Below are 25,079 nucleotides of genomic sequence, written 5' to 3' on the forward strand. Positions count from 1 at the left end.
GAATTGTTAATGGGTGGCCATTAAAAACCGGTTTCCCCGTCAAACCGGTTCACTTATTGCGCGGGGGGGGGGGGGGGGGGGGGTAAGAATCTGGCCCGGTCCACGTTAGAACCCACCATACTCGCCTGGTGTCAAGTCATGATGTCATGACTGAGAGATATGCATGTGTCTGTAGCTGGTCTTGGATCAAATTACACTCATGGAATACACAAAGTTGTAGAGACAAACTTTGAACCAGCTTTTTTTTCTCAAGCCTCTTTAATGAAAATGACCATTGTGATTACATTTATCCACAGACCACAAGATTAAAAAAAAACTTCAGGACATGGTTGCTGTAAAAGAAATATCAGTCATACATAGCTGATGAATGTGAAATTGACTGATTACAAATGGTTCAACAATATCTTGCATACATCCACTCATAAAATATAATTCCACATCTGAAAAAGCAAATCATTTTCAAACAGAAAAAGGGACGTAAACAAAATGTTCCTTTTCAATTGTTGTCTTTATTACCATATTTGAGGAGATAACTTAATCAAGAAGCAAAAAAATATACCAGACAATAAAGTACTAAAAATCTGAAATAGAAATACCCCCCCAAACACAAACTGTTTGGAGTTCCCCTTCCTCCCACCCCAACAAACACACTGCTGTCCTCTTGTGGGCTTATGTTGCGTATCGCTTTGTCCACTGTTTGGCTGTTCGATCATGCTCCGCTCTGTTGGTCGTATATTGGGTGGCAATGCTTCCAACAAGGGGATCAGCTAAGAGGAAAAGAAGAATTTAGTTTAGACACACAATCCAATTAATTAGAAAAGAAAGAAACTGCAATGGGGTCTAGGAAAACATAGGCAAAACCAAATACTAAAGCAATAAATGACTGGAATTTATGTTAGACTGGAAAGAGGTATTTTGATCAAGACAAGGAGACAGTGGTCTACGCAATAGATTCAGGACTGGACATGGCCCCTGCTTGGCCAGCCTTCACAAATGGGGCAGTAGCCCAAGCCCACTGTGTGCTTGTGGAGAGGATCAGTGAAGTCTGTCCTCTCCAAAGACTGAAAGGAGGATTAGTGACCCTCCATACAGCAGACCAAGAGGCAACTGCTTGGCTTAAGGACTTTGCATTCGCTAAATAAAAATCAAGACTGATATGTGGTTTTGTGATTTGATAAACTGATACTGAACTTAAAACTAATAACAAGGCCTGCAAACAAACAAAAAAAACATTATGACCTGCTCTACCAAAATTAGTTGGATGTCACAGAAACCACATTTTAGTTTTATCAGCACTACAGAAAAGAGGAGATTATTAGCTTTCTAACATGTGCATTCGTAGCACTGCACTTGATGTCACCACACAGCATAAAATATCTGAAAAAAGTTTACTACAAAATAAAAGTAGTCACACATGAGTTGGCCCAATATGGTCCCCACCCCTTTGGGGTATTATATCTTCGCTCACAGTACTTTTGCACATACATGAAATTTGTCCTCTGCATTTACCCATCCTAACTATTAGGAGCAGTGGGCTCCATTAATACAGCACCCAGGGAGCAGTTACGGCTTAAACGTCTTGCTCAGGGACACTTCCGACACTTTGACCGGGCCACGGGGGACCAGGTAGCTTCTGATTCCCAGACGGGTCTCTCAACCCAGTCAGCTACCAACAAAAAAAAAGTTTTGCCTACAATAACATACGTAAAATAAGGATCGATTATTTATCTATTATTTTATACAATTATTATTATTAACAATCAATTAAGTCGATTAACTGCACCCCTAAAATCAGATGAAACCCCAGCGGAATAACTAATTGAATAAATACATAATTGATATTGTATCAACAGGCCTCCCTGGTGGCTGAACCAGGGACACAGAACCACAATGTTCTGGGATCAAATGTGACTCAAGAATCATTGCATACTAGAGACCAACCGATGTATTGGTCTGGCCGATATATCGGACATTATTTGACAATTGACAATTATGCAGCCAAAATCGTCTACTTTAGAAATCGTCTACTTTAGAAATCGTCTACTTTAGAAATGTTTTAATATGGCTTAATTTGTTTTTATTTTTATAATGTGTTCGCTTAAGTTAATTATTCTCAAATAAAAACTAATCAAACCTATGTTTGATTCGGACCCAAAATCGTGATCGGACCCAAAAATCTGGCATTGGCATCATGATTTTTCACCATTAATAAAAAGTTAATTCATCTACCTTTGTCGACCAGTGTCAGGTTATATAAACCTACCAACTGGCATCTTTACCATGGTTGGAGACGATCCATACTGCTATTCATGTCTTGGATGGGGTAGGACAAAAGCTTTTCTAAACACAGGTAGCGACTTTAGCAGCATCACTGTAGGCTATGGTTACTGTGAAGTCACAATAACAGCACCACTGTAAGCTACCGTTACTGTGAAGTCACAATATTTACAACACAATGACCAACGTCATTGCCCAATTTCATAATACAAACATTGAAACTCTACATATTTTTGACATGGGACTAGGTTTACTGCCTTACTAACCAAATACGGATGACAATGGCTGTGACATCTTGTTTGTATGCAGAGAAAATCTATTGCAATATTTCTCACAGACAGTTGTCAATGTAAAGCAACATCGAGTGCAAATCTTGCATTTACGCATACCATTGTTTTGTGCCATTTATTAGTATCAGTTCAGGCACCGACACCATTTTAAAAAGTACAGATTTAGCACTGGTATCCAAACCCTACAGCTGACTTGGTAGAGAAGGTCACTGTTGGCATGAAAAGTTTACGATCCTTGACTGGGTAGGCTAGTTATGGTATCGAGAGCTTGCAAGGGGAAAAAGGTTTAAAATGCAATGCAATATCTAGCCACAGCCTTACCTGGGTTACAGTCAGTGAGCAGGGAACAGATGGACAACAACACCTTGGAGATGGTGAGGGCGGGGCTCCAGTTGTCCTTCAAGATGTCTAGACAGATCACCCCCTGGCTGTTGATGTTGCAGTGGTAGATCCTCGTACGAAACGTTACCTGGCAAGAAAAAGACAACACTGGGTACAGCAAAAATAACTGATATATACAGACAGGTAGGCTAACAAATGAAAGGAAAAAACATCCTAAAGTGTCTTAGTAGTTGGACCACCACAACCGCTTCAATGTGCCTTGGCATAGATTCTACAATTCTCTAGAACTCTACTGGTGAACTATGAAACAATAAATGGACATGCCTAAATTCACCTACACATGTAGGCAGATAACAGTGGGGGTCCTGTGCCACACTCGTCTGCAGTGATCTCCTCAAAAAGTTCCAACTCTCTGACATAATCCTCACTGCGCAGATGGGTGGGCACCTCATTCACATGAATTGTGGGCAGGCATGCATGAGAATAAATATCTCGTCCATGAACTCAGTGAGCTCAAGCACTTAGGGAAACCAGAATTGCACTGGCTAGAGGAGTTCTCAACCAGGGGTTCGTGCCAGTACTGCAGGGGGATCACAAAATTGTGAGAAAATAGGATTTATTTATAATATATATTCTGTACAAAACTTTTAATTGTAATAACTAAATAATTGAGACCGAGTCTAAAGTGAGAAAGAGTTGTAATTGTTCACTACATGTGTAGCCTACCTTTTAAAACTGCAATTAAACCTTGTATTGCTATTGAGCAACATTTTAAATCATAGGGGGTACTTCAGTTGAATTCGAGACAGAAGGGGTTCAGTGCTCAGAAAAGGTTGAGAACTCCAACATGGCAATAAAAAGACTTGACAAAAACTGCAGTACATGATGACAAGGATATGGCATGATTTCATAGTCTGACCATGAACATGATTCAGTCATATAATATAGATCCTGTGGTTTGTTTTTACGTTGTTGTAATAATCATTATTGAAACTAGGCCGCTAGTGTGTGAATTTATGTCACAGTGTATGCATGGTTTTTATCATGGTATGGTTGTATGAGCAGGTTATCCATGTGGACTGTTATTGTGTGCACCTGGGGTCAGATATTTATACACAGCTTAATATGGAGCCTACATAGCCATTGGGCCACCACAACATAACATAAAGGGCCCCAATACAACCTCGCCAGTTGACAGATTCGAATATGCTATACTTTTATGTGACCGTGTGATCAGAGGCAGACAAGATAAAAGTAGTTTTTCAGTGGATTCTCTAATGGTTATGTTGTAGCCCGTTATAAGTCAAACACACACACACACGACAGATAAAAAGCATCAACGATACATGTAGGCCACAACGCACCGCACCGACCTGAATTAAACCAGAACACACAAACGTAAGCACACACACTGGGACTGTTGTATTTTACCTCCAACTCGCTCTCCACGTTACGCATATTCTCTGACCGGCAAAGAGTTCTTGAACCAGACTTATTTGTGAGTCAATCTACGATGTCATCCATATTTTTGCTATTTAAAGCAATGCTAACATAAATGTGCAAAGACAGACGGGACTTAATTACAGATTTTCCTGTGTTTATGGTTTCCTAAAGTATAACTACTATCATGCAGGGGTGTCGGAGGACGGATGAGTGATCTGCTCTTGGTACGTGACTACGTCGTACTACAAAAGCAACTAGGCTGAGCAGGTTTGGGGCTTTGAATGTCATTCAACCGCAATACGTAGTAGCCTATATAATCAGCTTTTGTGTTTGTTATGTTTACTTCATGATGCCAAGGAAGTCAAGTTATTCCACCACTTTACTCCACCACTCTCTACATTGACAGTCACTGTGCTTGTTGAATAATATCCAAGAGTCGTACAATTTTGAGTCAGTTTATTAATGCCAATTTGGTCCGGATCGGTTCAGATTCTATTAAATCTGGTTTCAGGTCTGTTTATCATTATGTGAATAAGGGCGCTCGGGTGGCGCAGTGGTAAAGTGCTTGCCCACCACAGTGGAGGTTGTGGGTTCGAGTCCACCGTGGTGCATCCGGCTTTGTCGGGCGTCTATACGAACACAATTGCCCCGTGTTCGGGGGAGGGAAACCGGGCGGGAGGATGATATCGCTGCATGTCTTCCTACGGGCTGGGGCGGAAACTGTCAGCAGGGAATGTGTGGGAGGAGTAGTACAAAGGCTCTACATCCTCCTGGTGGGGGCTCCTCACTGGCAGGTGAGTCAGTAGGATGCAACAGCAGTGACAACACACAAATGTGTGTGGGGAGGAATCAATGGCAAAAACGAATAAATTAGGGAGAGCAAAAAAGAAATCATTATGCGATTACAAGAGTGGATCCGAGAAGACCCATAATAAGCGCTGATCAGGAAAGAAATACGCAAAGTGCTGTTAACTCTAGGATCAGATTACTGCAGCGCAAATTAAAGGCAGCCGAGTCTCAGGAATTAAACCACGTTGACGATTCGCCAGCCAAAGTATGCTCATAAAAAACTTTAAATATGATTTTAATGGTTGTAAACAACATAATGTTGTATTACTTTAGTTTATTTAATATCCAAATGGCCGGCGATATTTATATTTAACAGTCAATTACACGGGAAACCAACCCCCCCACCCTCTCCCTCATCGAAACCGATTCTGCTGGAGAATTGGGTGACAGTAGAGAGTGAGGCGCAGATGCCTTACAGGGGCACACCGCACATTTTACAAACGTTTTTTAGCTACCGACGATTATCGTTTACTAAATCACATAAAAGTTTTGTTTGGGATTAATGATGATCATATGTCACTGTAGACATAAGTTATGTAGTTTAAACATACCACCATTGTCCTTCATAACACCACACAAAAACATTTAATAACATTTCAGTTGAATTAACTGTATTCAGTTAACCATTTCTTTAAAAGATCACGCAAAAACCTACTGTAGTCTACAGAGAACTGTTAACGGATGTGTCAGTTTTTGATCCTTGCAAACTGAACTGGGACATGCCGATATCAAACGGTAACATAAGATTCCTTATTGTGACTCAGCAAAGGTGAAAAGCCCTCTGGTGGCTGAAAAGAGGCACTTTGGAACACCAGGAAATACCCATTCATGTGACTGAAATGACAGCAATATCGATTTTCACAAAATGTTATGCAAAGTCGGCTTCTCCAAGGACTTTTCTTTTGTTCTTCCTTTTGTTAGTTTGAAGATAAATGTTTTATGAGCAGATGGGGATTTGTCTTCACTTCTATTATCACAGCAGAAGTTCAAGTATGACTCAATTAAGTAGTAGAGTAAAGGTTAGAAATAATCGACTGTAAATAATTTAGATGAAAAAGTCTCACATTACTAATATTGACTGCCATTACAAACAAAAAACGGGCTATGCTGATAAAAACACACATAAAAAGTCTTGCGGTACTGTGTGGCATCTATAAGCACTGGGTATACAGTAACTGGTTGCTGTGACATGGACATTTTGGGCTCAGTACCTTGGGTGGTTTGAAGGGGTAGTCTGGTGTGAATGCAATGTCCAGGAAGAAGACACCTCCCTCATAGACAGAGCCGGGCGGTCCCAGGATGGTCGACCTCCACTCATAGATGTTGTCTCCCTTAGGACCAGCGCTGCAAGAAGAAATAAATGTCACCCTCGCTATGGTATAGCAGATTTCACCTCAATTTAAACTCAGTAGATAGGGCAGTGTTTGCTCTGAAATTCTACAAGTGGTGGTTGTTTGGGGTATTTTTTTGTTTTGGACCTACATATGATGATGTGAATACAATTCTAGTGGTTGTGAGCCTAAAAATATCTATATTCTATTAAACCACTGCCACGCAATGTGAATAGAAAGTTAGGCTAAATGATTAGTTAGTTGCTTAAATATTCCTTGTTGGTAATGTCCTTGCTGTAGTGCAGGACGAATTTAACCTGACTCAGATGGGGGCGGTACTGACGTCTGTGAAACAAATGTGACGCAGGCTTCTTCCTTCTGGCGGAGTCAGGTTAGGACGAATTAGGAAACACTCCAAAACATAATGGCATGATGGCAGAGTGAAAAGAAAATTGTCAAGTGTAGGGCTGCAACTACCGATTATTATCTTAACAATTATTCTATTGATTACTTTTTTGACTTCATCGAATAATAAAGAAGCACAGATTAAAAAATAATTAAAAAAATCTGTTGCACCCCTAGTCAGGTGTTAAACAGTTGCAGTGTGCACACTGTTTACACACCGCACGGTCAGCTGATGGCTCTGTTGCTAGCCTGCGTGAGAGGAAATAACTCCATGCCAGGAAGTGGCAGGAGGTGGCATTAGTCTGCAGTGTTAACCAAAAGGTTTCAGAAGCAGTGAGCAAAAAAAACAAAGAGTATTTTCACACTACTTTAACTCTGAAACCTGTTTGTGGTCTCGTATGTGCTCTAATAGGAATTGAGAAACGAGAATATGGTATTGGCATTGTTGAGCACACCCTTACAGTGGGCAGGGTAAGTGCACTGTCTGCAACACTGACATGTTTTGCTTATCTCCCTCACACTCTCGCTTTCTGCCTTTTTCGATCTTTCTCTGCCTCAGTATTCGCATTGATCAAATCCCCCCCATTCAAATCTAACAGTCTCCACCAAGCACACACAGTAATAGTTTTTTTTTGCTATAAAGAATGACATTTCATTCTATGACAACCTCAAATGGGAGACTGCTCAAAGAAAATCTTATGGAGCTTCAAAAAGAATGAAGATATTTAATACTTAACGGGAAGGTGACTGTCATGAATCTCACTTTCAAAAAGATGTCTCGTCTGTTCAAAATTTTTTACTTCTATCTATTTCTGAAAAACAACCCACGTGTCAATTTCAGCAGAATGTCTTTAGTGAGGAAAGTTCCTATTCCTTTGGGCATCATTCAGAAGACGCATGCCTTTATAGCAAATCACTGATATGCGTCTATGCATTTAGATCCGTAGTGAAGTTCTTGAAGCGACTGAACCTTTAACCTCTTACATACATATATATGTCACAGGGTGAATGGAGATCCAGGGTGATTGAAGACAGAGCGCTCGTTTTTAGGCACGGGGCTCCTTCGGGGCGAGGCGGGGCTTTTCGAGACAGGGTTTATTAGCGAGGCTCGCGAGGAGGAGGAGGAGGACGGCGCTGCGAGGCGGGGGGTTATTACGCGAGGCTCGCGAGGAAGAGGAGCCTCCTCCTCCTCCTCCTCCTCGCGTTTTAAACCGTCCCGTCCTCTCCTTCTCTCCTTCTCCTCCTCCTCCGAGGAGAAGGAGAGCGCGGAGAGGCGGGGCTTTGATGCGCCGACGGAGACCTGTCTTTTGTTGTTCCCCCCCACATAGCAACCAGGAAGCTAAGCTAGGGGAACCATAATATCTATGAGGGGAACGCTGAACACGCGTTCACACGCACGGCGCGCCGACTTAGTGGAGCTTGAGGCCGAGGAAGCGCGCGGCGCGAGTGCCCGCGGTGACCGGCCGACGCTCCACTAGTCGACTCAGCGCCGTTTGATTTGTAAACCGATAGGGACAGAATAGTTCTTTTCATGGATCACTGTGTGTGTGTGTGTGTGTGTGTGTGTGTGTGTGTGTGTGTGTGTGTGTGTGTGTGTGTGTGTGTGTGTGTGTGTGTGTGTGTGTGTGTGTGTGTGTGTGTGTGTGTGTGTGTGTGTGTGTGTGTGTGTGTGTGTGTGTGTGTCAGGGAGAAACTAAAACAAAAGCCAGCAGAACACAATAAAAGTATCTTAACAGTCCATTGAAAGCATGAGCGCGTGTGCGTGCGCGCGCATGTGTGTGTGTGTGTGACTGTGTGTGTGTGGGTGGTCACGGCCATATGTGCTTGTGCACAAGCCTGGCTTGTGGCTCCCTCTAGTGTTTCTTCTACAGAATTGCTGGGTGGGTAAAAACGAGCGAGCCTTCTTCAATCACCCTGGTTCTCCATTCACCCTGTAACATATATATATATATGTACATATTGTCTTGAAACACCCCCAGAGAGTCATGAGTACAAGAAATAAAAGTATTGATCTAAATGTGCTGGAGGAGGGACACAGAACTGTGCTTTTTGATCCAAAGTAGACGTGGAGTTTTTTAAAGATGGATAATCAATCAAGAAGACACACTGAGGACTTCCGGTATGGCGACGAACAGGACGGTCGCATAGAGCAGTGAGCTCCCGATCACCAACTATTTAAAACCGCGCTAAAAACTAGAAAACAGGACAAGAAGAAATATAAACTGATGGGAAATGAGCGCAAGACAAAGTACGAGAAACCTTGACAGAAAAAACAAAGAAAAAGACCAGAAACGAGACGAAGAGGAGCGTGCGCTAGCACCCGAAGCTAACAAACAAATCATGGACACACTTCAGGCTAGTTTGGATGGGATCAGTAATCAGATATCGGCACTTCGGAAAGAAATGAAGGAAGACCTGAGATCATTCAAAGAAGAAATTACAGCCCAGATGGACAGTAAACTGACCGGATTCAGTGTGGACATTAATCAGAAATTCACCCACGTTAACACGGTGATTGAAGAACAGAAAACTACAATGGAAGCCGCGTTGGAACGCGCAGAAGAAGTGGAGCAGTGGAGCACAGCAGTTAACCAAACACTACAGGAGTTGCTGGAAGAGAGAAATAAGATGATGATTAAAATAGACGACTTGGAATGCAGGCAAAGACGCAATAATTTAAGAGTCTATAATATGAAAGAAGAAGCTGAATCAGAGAGTGAATCGATGGCACAATTCATGGCCGAATGGCTAAAACAGGAGTTGGCAATTGACACTGATTTGTCAATACAGCGTGCCCACCGGGCACTGGCACCGAAACGTAACCCAGACCAACCACCGAGATCAATAATCATCAACTTCCAGCAATTCGATGTGAAGGAGAAGGTTCTGAAAGCAGCTTGGGGGAAGAAAATAGTGAAATTCGGCGAAACAAGAATCTACTTTGATCATGACTACTCTGAAAGGGTGATGCAAGTAAGAAAATCATTTGCAACAATTAAGAGCACATTAAAAGAAAAGAACATTCGCTTCAATACACCCTTCGACAAGCTGCATATCCACTGGGAAACTGGGAAAGTTGTCTACTACAACGCCGAGGATGCAGCCATGGACATGCGTAGGAGAGGAGTGAGGAACCAGGGCGCAGAGGACGGCGGCGAGGGCGACACAGAAGGAGACGGCGATGATGGCGTCGCGGGAGAGGAAGAAAAAAGAGCCACTCTTATTGAGAATCTCAAAGCAGCCAAACTCGCCTCTTGGATAAGAGTCGACAAAAGAAGGAACCGAACCACGGAGGCAGCACAGCGCGCGAGAGGAAGGCTGCAGAATTATCGACGTTAACTTTTTATCAGACATGTAACCCAACGACGTGAGTTTAATAATGTGAAAAAGAAATAACTGAAGTCAATTAATGTTAGCGTGGAGTGTTAAACATGTACATTCCTCGTTAAGATGTGTACAAATGGGTGGGGGGGGGGGTGTGTGTGTGTGTGTGTGTGTGTGTGTGTGTGTGGACGCTTTGAGCAAGGAGTCAGCCAGCTGAGAGAGAAGAATTTGAGGAATGTAGGAAGAAAATAGACAGAAAGGTGGGGGTGAGGAGAGAGAACGGAAAGTTAGAAAAAGGAAATAAGGAGACGGTATGGGAGGGTGGGTGTGATTGTGTGTGTGGGCGAATGTGTGTGTGTGTGTATAATTGGAGGAGGGAGGGGGGGTGAATGAGGGATGCTTTAATTTTAAGAGCGCGGGTGCACCGACGCTCGGTTAAATCTGGAGACTAATTGGGTCTGTAAATATATATAGCATAACTTGATTAGTTTTTTCTGTCACTGGGAAATATCTTAAAATGTTTTGGTTGGTTTGAAGGGAAGCAGAACAGCTTTCAACCTAGTATGGGTAATCCTTTTGGGGTAATCAATACTGGATGGGGGCCCCTCCTTAATGAAGGGCTTTCCCCCACAAAAACAGAAGGGGGTCAACGGGGGAGGAGGGAAGTTGACAACTCTTTTTGGAGGTCCAAGATGTTTTTGTTGTTTTTGTTTTTGTTCTCATTTCGAGATACAACTGAAGGATACTGCTTGATGTTTGTGTATTTTATGTTTTTGATCATTAATAACTTTGTATGTGACCGCAGTAATAACCTAGGGGGGAAACGCCATGACCAAATTTTCGTACCACTTTTATATAACCATACATGAATACAAAACAAGAGATTAGACTTATGTCTCTGAATGTTAATGGATTGGGAAACCCAGTCAAAAGGGCTAAGATTATGACTAAGATTAGAAAAGAAAAGACACAGATAAACTTTTTGCAAGAAACTCATCTGTCACGAACAGAGCATGAAAAATTGAAGAAATTTGGATACAAACATACCTATTACAGTTCACATACTAACACACGTAAAAGAGGGGTTGCAATTTTAATCTCCAATCAAGTTAAATTTGAGTTTCAAAAAGAAATAAGAGACAAAGAGGGAAGATACATCATTGTCAAAGGAACGATTGATGAGTCAAAAGTAACACTGGTAAATATATACGCGCCACCGGAAAGCGATAAACAATTTTTCAAGTTGTTATTTGATACTATAGCACTGGAAACAGAAGGGGTATGTTGGTGTGCAGGGGATCAGAATGTGATTATTGATTATAACCTGGATACCACCAGCCTAAATAGAAGTAAGAAATCTATATCAAAATTAGTGAAACATACATGGGAGGAAATGGGTTTTATAGACGTTTGGAGGGATCTCCATCCCTTACAAAGGGACTATAGCCATTATTCACAGACTCACTCTGTATATAGCAGGCTAGACTATTTCTACACGCAGAAAGAAAACAGGGAACTAATTCAGGACTGTTATATTGGAGTAGCTGATGTGTCTGATCACAGTGCGGTGTATATGAGAGTTTGTTTGTCAGACAGAAAGAGGAATACGTTATGGAGACTGAATGTTGGGCTATTGAATAATAACCAAGTTGTAGAACAAATCAAATTAGATATAGAAAATTATTTGATTGAAAATATTAATGATGAAACTAATCCGGCAATTTTATGGGACTGTTTAAAATCTGTTCTTAGAGGAAAACTTATTGCAACTGCAAGTAGAATTAAAAAAGAAAGGATAGCAAAATATAAACAACTAACAAGTGAACTAAAAATATTGGAACAAAAACACAAATTAAAGGCGGAGAATAGAATACATAAGCAAATGTCAGAGGTGAGGAAAAAGATAGGTGATCTTCTTCAACAAGAGGTGGAGATGAAAACTAGATATTTAAAACAAAACTACTATGAAACAGGCCCCAAGGCGGCAAAGCTGTTGGCTAGACGCCTAAGAAAACAACAGGCAGACATAACAGTTCATAAATTACATGACCCCGAAACAAATCAATTAAAATACAAACCAGGAGAGATAGAAAATATATTTAAGGATTACTACAAAGAATTGTATACTCAAACACCCACCTCCACCGAAGAAGACACCAGGAATTTCCTAGATAATTTGGATTTACCCAACATTGGCAAAACACAAAATAAGAGAATAACAGAGGAAATAACTATAGATGAAATCACTAAAGCCATAGGGAAATCAAAAACAGCTAAGGCCCCTGGAACGGATGGGTTCCCTTGTGAATTCTATAAAAAATTTGCTAAAGAACTAGCTCCAATCCTGCATTCAGCTTGTAACTGGGTTAAACAGAATGACTCTACTCCCCCCTCCTGGAAGGAAGCTGTAATAACAGTCTTGCCTAAGCCAAATAAAGATAGGACATATTGCCAGAATTACAGACCAATTTCTATGCTGAATGTTGATTATAAAATCTATACCTCGATTCTGTCTGACAGGCTTAAGTCAATCATACCAGAGCTGATAGACGAAGATCAAACTGGCTTTGTTACAGGCAGGCAAACACAAGACAACATTAGAAGAACGCTACACATTATGCATAAAATTAATAAAAACAAAACACCGGCAGCAGTGGTTAGCCTAGATGCAGCCTCTGCCTTTGATAAGGTTTCTTGGAGGTTTCTATTCCTAACATTAGAGAAATTTGGGTTTCAAGAAAAGGCGATTCAATGTATTAAGTCAATTTATACCAAGCCAACGGCCAGAATAAAAGTAAACGGCTCACTGACAGATAGATTTGAGCTAGAACAAGGTTGCAGACAGGGGTGCAATTTATCACCATCGCTCTTCGCGATTTTCATAGAACCACTGGCTCAAATGATTAGACAAAATGAAGCAATAAAAGGTATAGAAATTAATAACCATAAGCATGTCATAAGTCTATTTGCAGATGATGTAATGGTATACATAAAAAATCCACTGTCCTCATTTGAACATCTGATACAGACCCTGGACCAATTCAGTTCATATTCAGGTTATAAATTGAACAAAACCAAAACTCAGATTCTCTTGCTTAATTGCACGCCAGACCAAAAACTTAAGGACATGGACATAAATTGGGGAGCAAAATCAATTAAATACTTAGGCATAAATATTACTAAAAATCTATCCAAACTATACAAAAATAACTATGAAGAAATTGACAACAATATAAAAAAAGACATAGAAAGGTGGACTACTTATCCAATGGGACTCAGTGACAGGATATGTTCAGTGAAGATGAACATATTGCCACGCCTACTATATCTGTTTCAATCTTTACCTGTGCCGGTTCCACTAGCTCAGTTTACTAAATGGGACAAACTTATATCAAGATTTATATGGGAAGGAAAACGGCCTAGAATAAGATACAGTACATTGCAGTTACCTAAAGATAAAGGGGGGATGGCTCTCCCAAACTTGAGAGAATATTACCATGCAGCACAAATACGGCCACTTATTTACTGGTGTAGTGCAGATTACACAGCTAAGTGGAAGGATATTGAGACACCTGGGTTTGCATTCCCGATTCAAACATGTATTGGAGAAAAGGAGGTTCCGGCGGGGGTGAAGAGTGAAGTAGATCTAGATCCAATAACAAGCTATACTTTAAATATATGGTACTCTATTGTAAAACAATTGAAACTGGGAAAAGAGATTGGCCTGCTGAAATGGATTGCATACGATGGGGCATTTAAACCTGGAGTGCTGGACCTGAGGTTCAGGCAATGGACAGAACTGGGTGTAACAACCATATGCCTGTTGATTAAGAAAAATGAAATGAAAAGTTTTGAAGAATTAAAAAACAAGTACAATTTGGCAAATCAAGATTTATTTAGATACTTACAAATGAGAGACTACTACAATAAAAGAATTAAAATAGCAGAGGGTGAAATACATCCGATAATAAAACTCTTTATACGGGCATATGGTGAGGTTGTACCCAGGACTGTATCTAAAGTATATTCATGTTTGATGGAATCAAAAAAACATTCAACAATATATGTCAAGAATAAATGGGAAAAAGAGTTGGGTGAGAATATTCCAGTGAAGACTTGGCATGATATGTGGGAAATGCACCAGACAACAACACAATCAAAGGGATGGAGGGAATTTATATGGAAGAATCAAATTCGGTATTTCATCACACCCCAGATTAAGAGTAAACAAATTAAAAAACAACAGTCATGCTGGAGAAATTGTGGAAACATTAACTCCAATCATGCACACGTCTTCTGGAATTGTACAAAAATTCAACCTTTTTGGGAAACTCTGCACTCAACCATATGTGAGGTTCTAGGTTACGAAATTCCATGTACTTGTCTTGTATTGTATTTGGGTCAAATGGAAGGAACTGTACATCCAGGAGATTGTTATCTAGCCAAAATCCTCCTGACGGCGGGGAAAAAGGCTATCACCAGGAACTGGCTCAAGACTGATACACCGGACTATAAACAGTGGAGAAACATAGTGGACAATATTCAGGACATGGAAAAGCTAACATTCAAACTGAGAATAAGGGAAGATCTCTATGAAAAAAGATGGGAGAAATGGTTGATATATATACTCCAAAAAGGAGAGATGTGAAACTGGAGGAAATAAGGTACATGCGCACCCTCAAAAAGGTTATAATTATTTAATTTACTTTATTATTTTTTTAATTTATTTTTTGTTTGTCTTTAAGTACGTGTAATTGTCTGACTTTTATGTTTTGTATTATTTTATTTTTTGAAGTGATATATGTAACTGTTTGGAAGTATCCTCAATAAAAACAAAGTTATAAAAAAAAAAAAGAAGACACACTGAGTGTGAATAAAAACTTAAAGACAAGCCAAATTCAATGTTGTAAAAGGTTGTCTCCAGCCTCAATTCACCGTTCCTGAAAATCTTGTTTACTAAATTTCAACCCGTAAAAATAAGTATTTATATTATTATCATTATCATTAATAATTATACAATTGATTTAATATTTGCTGCCACAAGTTGAATATATAATTTAAGTGGTTGTTTAGATGAATGAATTGTGCATACTATTGGACAGTCAGCCATGCAACAGACTGTGCTTCATTTTCACGTTTCAGCCTGACGCATCAGTTATGGCAATATTCAGACCAGGGGTGCAACAGTTACTTATACTTAATCAATTAAAACATTTAATTTATCCAAATAATTTAATAATCTATACCCCTTAAAAAAAGTCACAAAATGTGAAAATGCTGATCTGCAGTGCATTTGATTTGTTGATATAGAATTTCTTGCTAAATATTGCAAACAAACAACAATGTGATTCGAATATTCAATTAATTGGAAAAGTAATCGATAGAATAATCGCTAAGAAAATGCTAGCCCAATCAAAAACACCATCTTTACAGGTGGCAGAAGACACAGTTCAAACATCCACTGTCAAGTTAATGGCCCAGGAGGGTGATTTTGTGTCTATCTACACCAATTCCTGCCCACTGTCACAGAATGCTTCAATACAAATGTTCCAGTATCAAAAGGTAATTCAAAGGAATATATGACTATGGTTGTTTACTTTTATTAATTTACAGTGTTTTGGTCAGTTTTTACAGTTCTATTATATTCCACATCGTATAGTAAGTGTGCTCTGTATCTGTCTTTCACTTGTTCCTCATTCAATCAATGTCAACATCAATATTGCTGCTTCTTAGCATAATAAAAAAAAAAAGGAAAAATAATATCTGCATATATCGACAACTTGGTTCAGCAAGTATGATAAATTAATTAGTTCTGGCATCAATGGGAGGGACAGAATTTTTTTTTGCAGGACAATATGTCCATGTATGGATTATGAAATATAACTGGGGTTCAGGGCCCATCACTTATATTAATCCATCTTAAGTTGGAAAACAAAATAGACTAAGCACTTCTAGCAGAATAATTAAACATTACATTTCTGTATGCAAACAACCCTTAGAAGTACTTATCTTAATTGCATTTACATGAAAAGTGGAACGAAACGTGAAATTCAAAACCATTTTGATCCACTGACAATCTATTTTATTGCAATGTTTTATTTCTTTTCAGTGTTGCCTCTGGGTTGAGCTCTTGGCTGTAAATATCAGTCATATTAAACTCCCCACTGTGAAAACTGTCATGATGAAAATGATCATGTTATTCATTTCAATTAGGGGTGCACAATATATTAGTCATCATTTCAGTATCAGCCAATAATGACAAATGGTCTATATTGGATTTCAAATGTATTCCTAATATGGCATGCTGATATGACGCATCATATCGTGCAAACCACGTTGATGCATTGGTGGAAAAACAATTAACCTAACTACACAGGAGACAATGTCTGCCGTGTAAGGAGAAAGACAATATTCGTACCAATATCGATAACGGTTGATATGACCATGGAAATATGTCAATATCGACGTACATCCTTAATTTCAATATCCCATTTTCTGAAGCATTGCCACTGAATACAATGCAGGCTTTTCAATGAATACACCACAGGCAAGGAAGGTACGGTATATACATTTGAGCTAAGCTTAGATGAAACATACCTGCAGTTGGGTGGAGGGTCCAGTGTGATATCCGCCAGCTCTTTTTGAATCCTGCAAACACACAAAAAAAAGAATAAATCATTGGCAATGTGCAGCTTTTACTTAAAATAAGACAATGATCTAAGCAGTGTGACTTGCACGTGGATCTCGGACATCATGTGGCCAGTCTATGACGTCAGTCATTTATGACGTATCAGTGATGCTCATAGCCTGCGTTCTGCGTCTCCGACGCACATTTAAAAAAAAGGGCGCATGAAACAAACCATCGTGGCACCCGGTGGTTTGTGGTTTGCACCCGCGGGACGCATACTACGTTATGAACAAATTCAGCACTTCTAATATAATTCGGGACATTCCTGCATTAATATTATACCAACAAGCCAACGTGAATGCGCCTGTGGGACTGGTCTCCTTCTCTCCAGAGTGGATGCCTCTCTCTACAGGCAGTGAGCCCCCCTCCCTATCCGCTGGCTATGCGTATTTATAGTTTGTCGAACGGCCGTGTAGAACCTAATTCTACTGATACTGATCTTTAAAAAGGTTACTACAGTTTCTGTCCAGTGGACGCATGCTATTCTAACTTGACTTAAAGGGGAATTTTGGACCACGGTTTTCTTAGGATGAATGGTACAGTAGAAAAATTTCATACCTCCATCCCGGGTCCGCCACAGCTAAAAACACGTGCCAATAGGCCTTGCGCTAGATCGCATATTTTGATTTTTTTGATTTGACGTTCATAATGACAACACTATGCAACGTGATTGTCTTGAATGCGGAAGTCTCGCTAGACGAGATTGCAATCTCGAGATTGCAATCTCGTCTAGCGAGACTTCCGGTAGGAAGTCTCGCTAGACGAGACTTCCCACCGGAAGCCGTTTTTAGCTGTGGCGGACCCGGGATGGAGTTATGAAATTTTTCTACAGTACCATTCATCATACCTAGGATATCATAACATCATAGAAAAGGTAAGAAAACCGTGGTCCAAAATTCCACTTTAACAAGTGATTATTATTTATTTATTGATGCATTTATTTTTTACTAATAATAACAATAATAAGGAAGGAGAACATTTTGGGAAAACCTTTTTCCCCCCAAAATGTTTTTTACATTTTGTATTTCAGATACATTACCAACATACATGAATATAATCATAATTATAGCCACATAATATCAAACACAGGTTTAACACTGCAATTTCTCAAAAACTAGACATTTTATTAGAACTCAAACTTTTTACAGACAAATAAATGTGCACAAATCTGTCAAAAGGATCGGTCAAAAAGGCCTGAGAGTTTATTTCCATTGTGGTCTTTTGAGTGCAAATGTCATTGTGTGGACTTTAAAATCATCAAATAGTTGTCTACAAACATCAGTACTGAAATCAACGTGTAAATACGACAATAAATAGCCAACTCAAATTTACGGATGATCTTCTGAGTAGCAAGTAGAAGAATTAGCCGAATTAATCCAATTCTGGCTATGCTTTTTCCACTACTCAAGTAGTTGCATTTACTAGCCCCCACTAGTAGCTAGCCATTAACCCTTTAAGACCTGAGGCGATTCGTTAAAAAAAATCTAAATCCTAACAGTTTTTGGAAAAAGATCTAAACATTTTTTTTTTCACGATTTTTCAAAAATAGCAGATCTACAAGCTCATAGCGCGGCACTCGGTGCCGCGCTATGAGCTTGTATATCTGCTATTTTTGAATAGCCAAAGACATCTAAAGTGACACAGATGCGTTCCAGGTATTAATGGGTTAACCAACCAATCTATATTGTAGTTAAAGGGTAAGACCACTTTAGTAGAGGTTTGGGTTGTGTTGCCATGATGTAACTCCAAAGGTGGGCAAGAAATCAAAAATAATTGCTCCATTGATTAGAAATTGATAATTCAAAATATGCTCCTCATTGACTTACATTGTACGGTAAAACAGCTCTCAAAGTCACTCTTTTAGCACATAAATGAACCCAAACATAGTTGATTCAGACAATATAGAGCATCACCAAACCCAGTACTGTTTGTTTTTTTAATAAAAATGTCAACTTCCTGTTGATTTTACTATTTGAAGATCTGGATCCGGATCCGCCGAGCCAATCCGGGTTTTCTACTTATTAAAAATGGCAAAATCAACAGGAAGTTGACATTTTTATAATAATAAAAAAAACAGTACTGGGTTTGGTGATGTTCTATATTGTCTGAATCAACTTTGTTTGCGTTCGTTTGTGCTAAAAGAGTGACTTTGAGAGCAGTTTTACCGTACAATGTAAGTCAATGAGGAGCATATTTTGAATTATCAATTTCTAATCAATGGAGCAATTATATTTTATTTCTTGCCCACCTTTGGAGTTACATCATGGCAAGGTAACTACATAACCCAAACCTCTACCAAAGTGGTCTTGCCCTTTAACCTGTTAGGCTGACACTTTCATAGCAAGCTTCAATTACATCTTACTAGGAGGACACTGGACAATTTGGGGATAATCATTTCGGAAGCTGTCCCAGTTATACCAGTGTCAAATGTTGTGTGACACACACACAAATTCCGTGAATTATAGTATGGATTATGTGCGAGAAGTCTAGGTTGTCTTCTATTAGACAGCCTAGACTTCGTCCACTCTGTATTTTCTTATGAACGGCAGAGTGACAGAACATAAACAAACTGAAGTTGCTAGTCAGCATTGACTAACCATGGATGTATTATGAGGCTTCAGTATTAAGGTAATGTTTTAACTCAACCTACGCTCTGCCCACTACAGAAATGCCATAATGTTTATTATCAGAAAAGGGGTATTATATTGTTACATGCATTTTTGTAAGTTACCAAATTTGGGACCAGAAAGCCATTGAAGTTGAAGTTTATTTTTAAATTTATGGGGACCTTCCTTATACCAATAATGAGTGATGAGTAATAAGACCAGATCTTACTAACCAGTAAATCTAATTAATCTCATAACCATTTTGTTTTGAAGCGGTTTACTACCTTTTGGCGCTGGTGGAAAGCAGCTTCGAGGTCTTGCTCATGGCTTTGCTCTCACGTTTCTTGATAGGTGTGTCCCTCTGTCTGTTTTGGCCGGCGGACGTGGGTGAAGATGAAGAGCTGGTACTGGCACGTGAATCCTCATCCGACATACCGGTTTGGATTGGAGAAGAGCAGGAACCTATAGTGATAAGTACAGAGAGATACCGTTGCAGAGGCAAAACAATGTCACAAAATGGATCCAAATTAGGATAAGAACTAGAGATAGCAATTTAGAGTAATTTAGTTGAGTATTCTCAGACACATGGAAAATGTCTTAATGTTTTTTAAATGTATGTAGTACAACCAATCCGTAAATCATATGGTAATTTCATCACTTGCGATGTTCTTTCTGTTTAGGGCAAGTAACATTAGGCGGCTGCTTAAAACAATTAAGCAATTGCCTAATTAAGAATTATCACCTTGTGTGTTGTGTAGTCTTCTCTGTAGTCTAGTCTTGCGCCTTAGGCTTAGCTTACAGTTCGTCACAAGATCATGTTGCTCAACAAAGTAACTTTTCAATTACAAGACTTGAATTTTTGTGAATCTGCTTTGGTTAACAGTTTGGAGTGGACACAACATTCTCTTCATTTTCACAGATATTCAGTGTGCATAGTTTGGAAAACATGGCCTACAACACTGGATTGCGTCATGATCCAAGGAATCCAGAGGAAAGAATGTTTTATTGTATGACCTACAGTACAGTTCTATTGTTAAAGGCCAAAATGTAAAGCGGCCTGGTAGAGCGCCACTATGAGGTCAATTTGAGAAATGGTTGGGGTACAGCGTTTTCCTTGGCCTACTGGGAGTGTGCATGCAAAATATGATGTTGGTCGGTCGGTCCAGTGGTGTCCAAAATTAGCTGCACATGGACGCATGGACACACAAACGGACAGAGGCGAAAACATAGTCTTCACCTCCCAGCCTGGCAAAGACAAAAAACAAAAAAGGTGCATCACTCAGAATGTGATAGGCTTGTGAGGCTAATTACTCTGTACTTTGCTAGCAATCCAGTCTAGAGGTCTGTCTGCGTGCATATGTGCGTGTTTACAAATGTAAGGTGCCAGGTTCAAGCAAGCCTGTGATGTTAGCTAGTAGCTTGATAGTTAGCACCACTAGTAAAGTGTTGTTAAGGACAGGGAAGGCTACATTAAACAGGGATGAAAGTGGGTCTTGGAGAAAACATCTGAAAAGGAAATTGTGTGCGATTATTTGGGGGGCCTTTATAGTTATGTTATTGCACACCAGAAAGTAGTTACATGTCTTATGCTAATTGAAGCAATATGTTCCAGAATAACTTGGGCCATATTACTGACAAGAATGCTCAAACTTCTTTTAGTAACATCAGTAAGCCTACATTATCACCACAAAGTCTAGAACTCCAGCTTTGGATTCCCTCTCCCCAGAGCCAAAAGGGAGGAGAGGCATATAACACACAGGAGTGTGCACACTTTTGACATTAGCGTGCATAATATGCACAGCCATTGGCTGTAGTGTGCGTCAGCTACCTATACAGCAAGCAGGGCCCAATGAATGATCCATCACACAAAATGTAAAGCCTCATTTATAGAAGTACAACGGTATTGCTTGCCAAAATGAACTGACATTGTGTCGCACATTAAACATAGCAGATATACAAGCTCACCAACCATTGCACACGATGACTTGTGAGCTTGCAGAACTGCTAGTTCACAACACCGGAACCCCTATAATGTGCTTCCCTAACCATTTCCAATTCAATTTAGTTAAATCTAATAGATGATACATATTGAGGATATATAGCTCTTGGCTTTTGACACGATCATCAAAAGGTATCAGGGGTTTTATAGATGACTCGTGTGCCGTGTTGGACAATGCTTTTGGCTCTTGAGGTTTAAACCTGACTTACAAAACGTTTGTCCGCCGAGTTTTTATTTTATACAGATGTTTTGGGGATTTAACGTGATCCTCAAGGGCTTTAAATCCTTTGCGTTCCATGTATTATGAGGTCTGAACAAAGTGAACAAATCACTTTACCCGGCATATCAACCTTTCTGAAGCACTCCCTGCGGTTGTGTTGACACTGTACCCCCGAATTTTGGATATCTGCATTTAAGGTTATTTGTAAATATATATTTTTAATATATTGTTATTATTTGGCAAATGTATATATCTTAACCACTTGAACCCCAGCATCCTTTAGCTGGCTATTTTTTGCAAAAGCTTAGCCCAAAATGACAGAAAATACACTAGTATTGAGTCCTGAGGGACTCCGGTTACCCATGAAGTTTAAGTGGTTAGTATTAAGATGGTCTTTTTTTAAGCACTCCTACTAACAATTCACATACAGATGACAGTGACGTGACAATTTAAGGACTTTTCAGACCTTTTTACCTCAAGAAAAGAAAAAGACCAAATACTGCATCAAAAGTAATCAACAAATTATACTATAAAAGAAAATTGTCAATGAATATAAGAAAGAGGCCAAAATTGTGAAAATAGCCACTCTACAAGCTCACAGTACCTCGTTGTGAGCTTGTAGATCTGCTATTTTCACAATATTTATCTGGGGAACGAAGTCAAACAAAATGGGGGGTGTCCCCAGTTCAAATATGGGGGGGGGGGGGGGGGGGGGTCACGGCTTGAAAAGGTTGAGAACCACTGGGTTACAGTACATTATTATTCATTGTAGATGGTCAGAAATCCAGACATTTCGAAATTAATGGAATATCGGATTAACAAACTGTTCGTTAAGTTAGCTTTCCTTGATGAGAAAGAGAGACGCTTTCCTTGATGAGAAAGAGAGACATTGGATGACAATGAAGTCAGATAATAATAACGTTAATGATTTTACACGCTTGAACAGCCCAGTGAAAAATCACTAAACACACGGCGACATAATAAGAGCCAATTAATTAGAGGCTGTGGAACTGTTCTCAGTTAAATGATCAGATAAACCGAAGCCTTTCGTCACATCACGCGCCGATCTACAAGCTCACAGCGACTCGCATCGGGACGCGCTGTGAGCTTGTGTAGATCTGCTATATATATATAGTCTGAGTCCACCAAACAGGAACGAAAAGCAGCCCATTTCAGGCCTCGACTTTAGGCCGAAGCCCGAAACCTGTGTTGCCATGTCTGCTTATTATACGTGACTTTGGGCTTGTTGTTCTGTAATGTTGCCTGTAAATTATTGGTGGTTGCGGTTTTTTTGGCTTGTTTTTAAAGCGTAGTTGCTTATTTGGGCTTGTTTCCAAAATGTTTAAGCAATAATGAAGGGCCCCAAATGAATATGCATGTGTCCGTGGCGCAGAACCTCTGAAAATGTTGTGCCAGAGACAATTAGGCCTAGTGTTTTGAAATTATTATTTTTAAATTCCAAATATTTCACTTTTCCCCCCAAGATTTTTTGAAAATGGCAGATCTACAAGCACACAACTAGATCTGCTATTCTCATGTGGCCTACAGTCGCTTTTTTGGGCTTATTTTCCTAGTTGCCTAGTAGTTTCAAGAGTTGCTTATTTATCTTGCAAACCTGGCAACGCTGGACGAAACCGACTATTTGCTGGAACGGAACAGGCAAAACTCGCTTACTAAACAATAGCTCTTAACCTACGCATTTAACGACGCCGAGCGTCACTCACCGACGTTGTGTGAGCATATTATACGCATATGGAGTACATTTCAACCAAAGACACAGAGAAACGCGCATTCCTGTACATCAACGGAGACCACGTTAGTAGCATTAGCCACTAAACTGTTCCGATCCAGCACATAATCACAGCCATTTCCGAGCAACCAAACGAACCCACAAACCCCAAGATTGTCTTGTTGTTGCGATGATCGCGTATCAGTCGCTGTCTGGTTGGCAACAATTCTTCTGTAATCGATGTAAAATATACATAAACATACCGTTGAACAACGTTCGTTGGGAAATGTTACAAGAAAAGCAGCTATTTGGTGATCAAACCTTACCCTCTCTATTGTGTCTGGACCTCCACCACTCAGTGTTGCCAGGTTATGAGAGAAAAACTAGCAACCAGGTCTATGAAAAGAAGCGAGCTCTTCACCCTTTAAACATTACACTGGCTATTTAAATTTATAAAATTATTTTATATAAATTGGCTCATAAACGTTGTGAGCTTGTAGATCTGCTATTTTCACAACAAACCAAGAAAGCCTTGAAAATTTGAAAAATGTGGAATATTTTGGAAACATTTTAACACAAATCTTGTATGTTGTGGGGGGGGGTCCCGGGCATAACATATTTTCAGATGGGGGGTCCGCAGACAAATAGGCTACATATTAATTTGGGGTTCCTTGACTTGAAAATGTGTGAGAAACTTTAAAACATTAGGAAACAAGCCCAAATAAGCAACTACACTTTTAGAAACAAGCCCAAAAAAACCGCAACCACCAATATTTACAAGCAACTTCACATAAAAATAAGCCCAACGTCGCTTATAATAAGCCGATATGGCAACACTGTCCACCACACTGACTGCTGGCTGGTTCTGCGGAACGGAAGTACCGTGGATGCAGCAGCGATGCGATGGAGGCTGACAAGACAGTCGGTCGAATCGAGATGAAAAAGTGAATCCACCTTACCTATAGCAGTGGTCAGGGGTCATCAATGTCCATACTGGGACAAATGTGTCCATGGCAAGTCTTGTCCTTATCCGTGGCACATTTTTTATTTTGTTTATACATTAACATCATCATGTTATTTTGATCATAAAAGACCCATTTACTCAATGTCAGTCTCCAGGTTTTCTTCAGAATATGTATGACACTGATTTACTATGACACCATGGCACATTAGGAGTCCACTTGACTAGGACAGTGGTTCTCAAACGTTTTATTTCCAAGGACCCCCATAACTCATACAAATGGTGTACATTTGGTTCCATTTGTACACTCTCAGAGTTACAGACCTGTTATGGTCATTCAGGGCAAGCTCTTTGTGTTTCTGGTAATATTATTGTCCGCTCATTTACATGTCAATGGCAAAAAAAAAAATGATGACAAAAATGTCTACCACAAGCCAGCCCCAGACCCCTGGCAGTGGTTCTCAAACGTTTATGTCATGGACCCCCAGATTTATATGTATTTGGCTGCGGACCCCGATCTTAAAAAGAGTTTCTGCCAGGGGAAGCAGGGACCCCCATAAGAGATTTGTGTTCTTAAACATTTTTCTTAATTGTTCAAAATTTTCTCTCTTTTCA

General features: G+C 39.8%; 1 protein-coding gene across 1 annotated transcript; it reads right to left on the bottom strand.

Annotated features, from left to right (window-relative positions):
* Window positions 1-225: 225 nt before the first annotated feature.
* On the bottom strand, window positions 226-23,872 carry LOC308084739 (ubiquitin-conjugating enzyme E2 E1-like). Its single transcript, XM_080427583.1, has 6 exons — window positions 23,830-23,872; window positions 19,840-20,017; window positions 16,859-16,909; window positions 6,413-6,545; window positions 2,889-3,036; window positions 226-767 (listed from the first exon to the last, which is right to left on the bottom strand). The coding sequence occupies exons 2-6, from the start codon at window positions 19,986-19,988 to the stop codon at window positions 670-672; spliced, it is 579 nt and encodes a 192-aa protein (XP_080283709.1). The 5' UTR covers window positions 19,989-20,017; window positions 23,830-23,872; the 3' UTR covers window positions 226-669.
* Between the last annotated feature and the right edge of the window lie 1,207 nt (window positions 23,873-25,079).

The sequence above is a fragment of the Gymnoscopelus braueri genome (genome assembly GCF_963280865.1).
Source record: "Gymnoscopelus braueri genome assembly, chromosome: 4".
Classification (NCBI taxonomy): Eukaryota; Metazoa; Chordata; class Actinopteri; order Myctophiformes; family Myctophidae; genus Gymnoscopelus; species Gymnoscopelus braueri.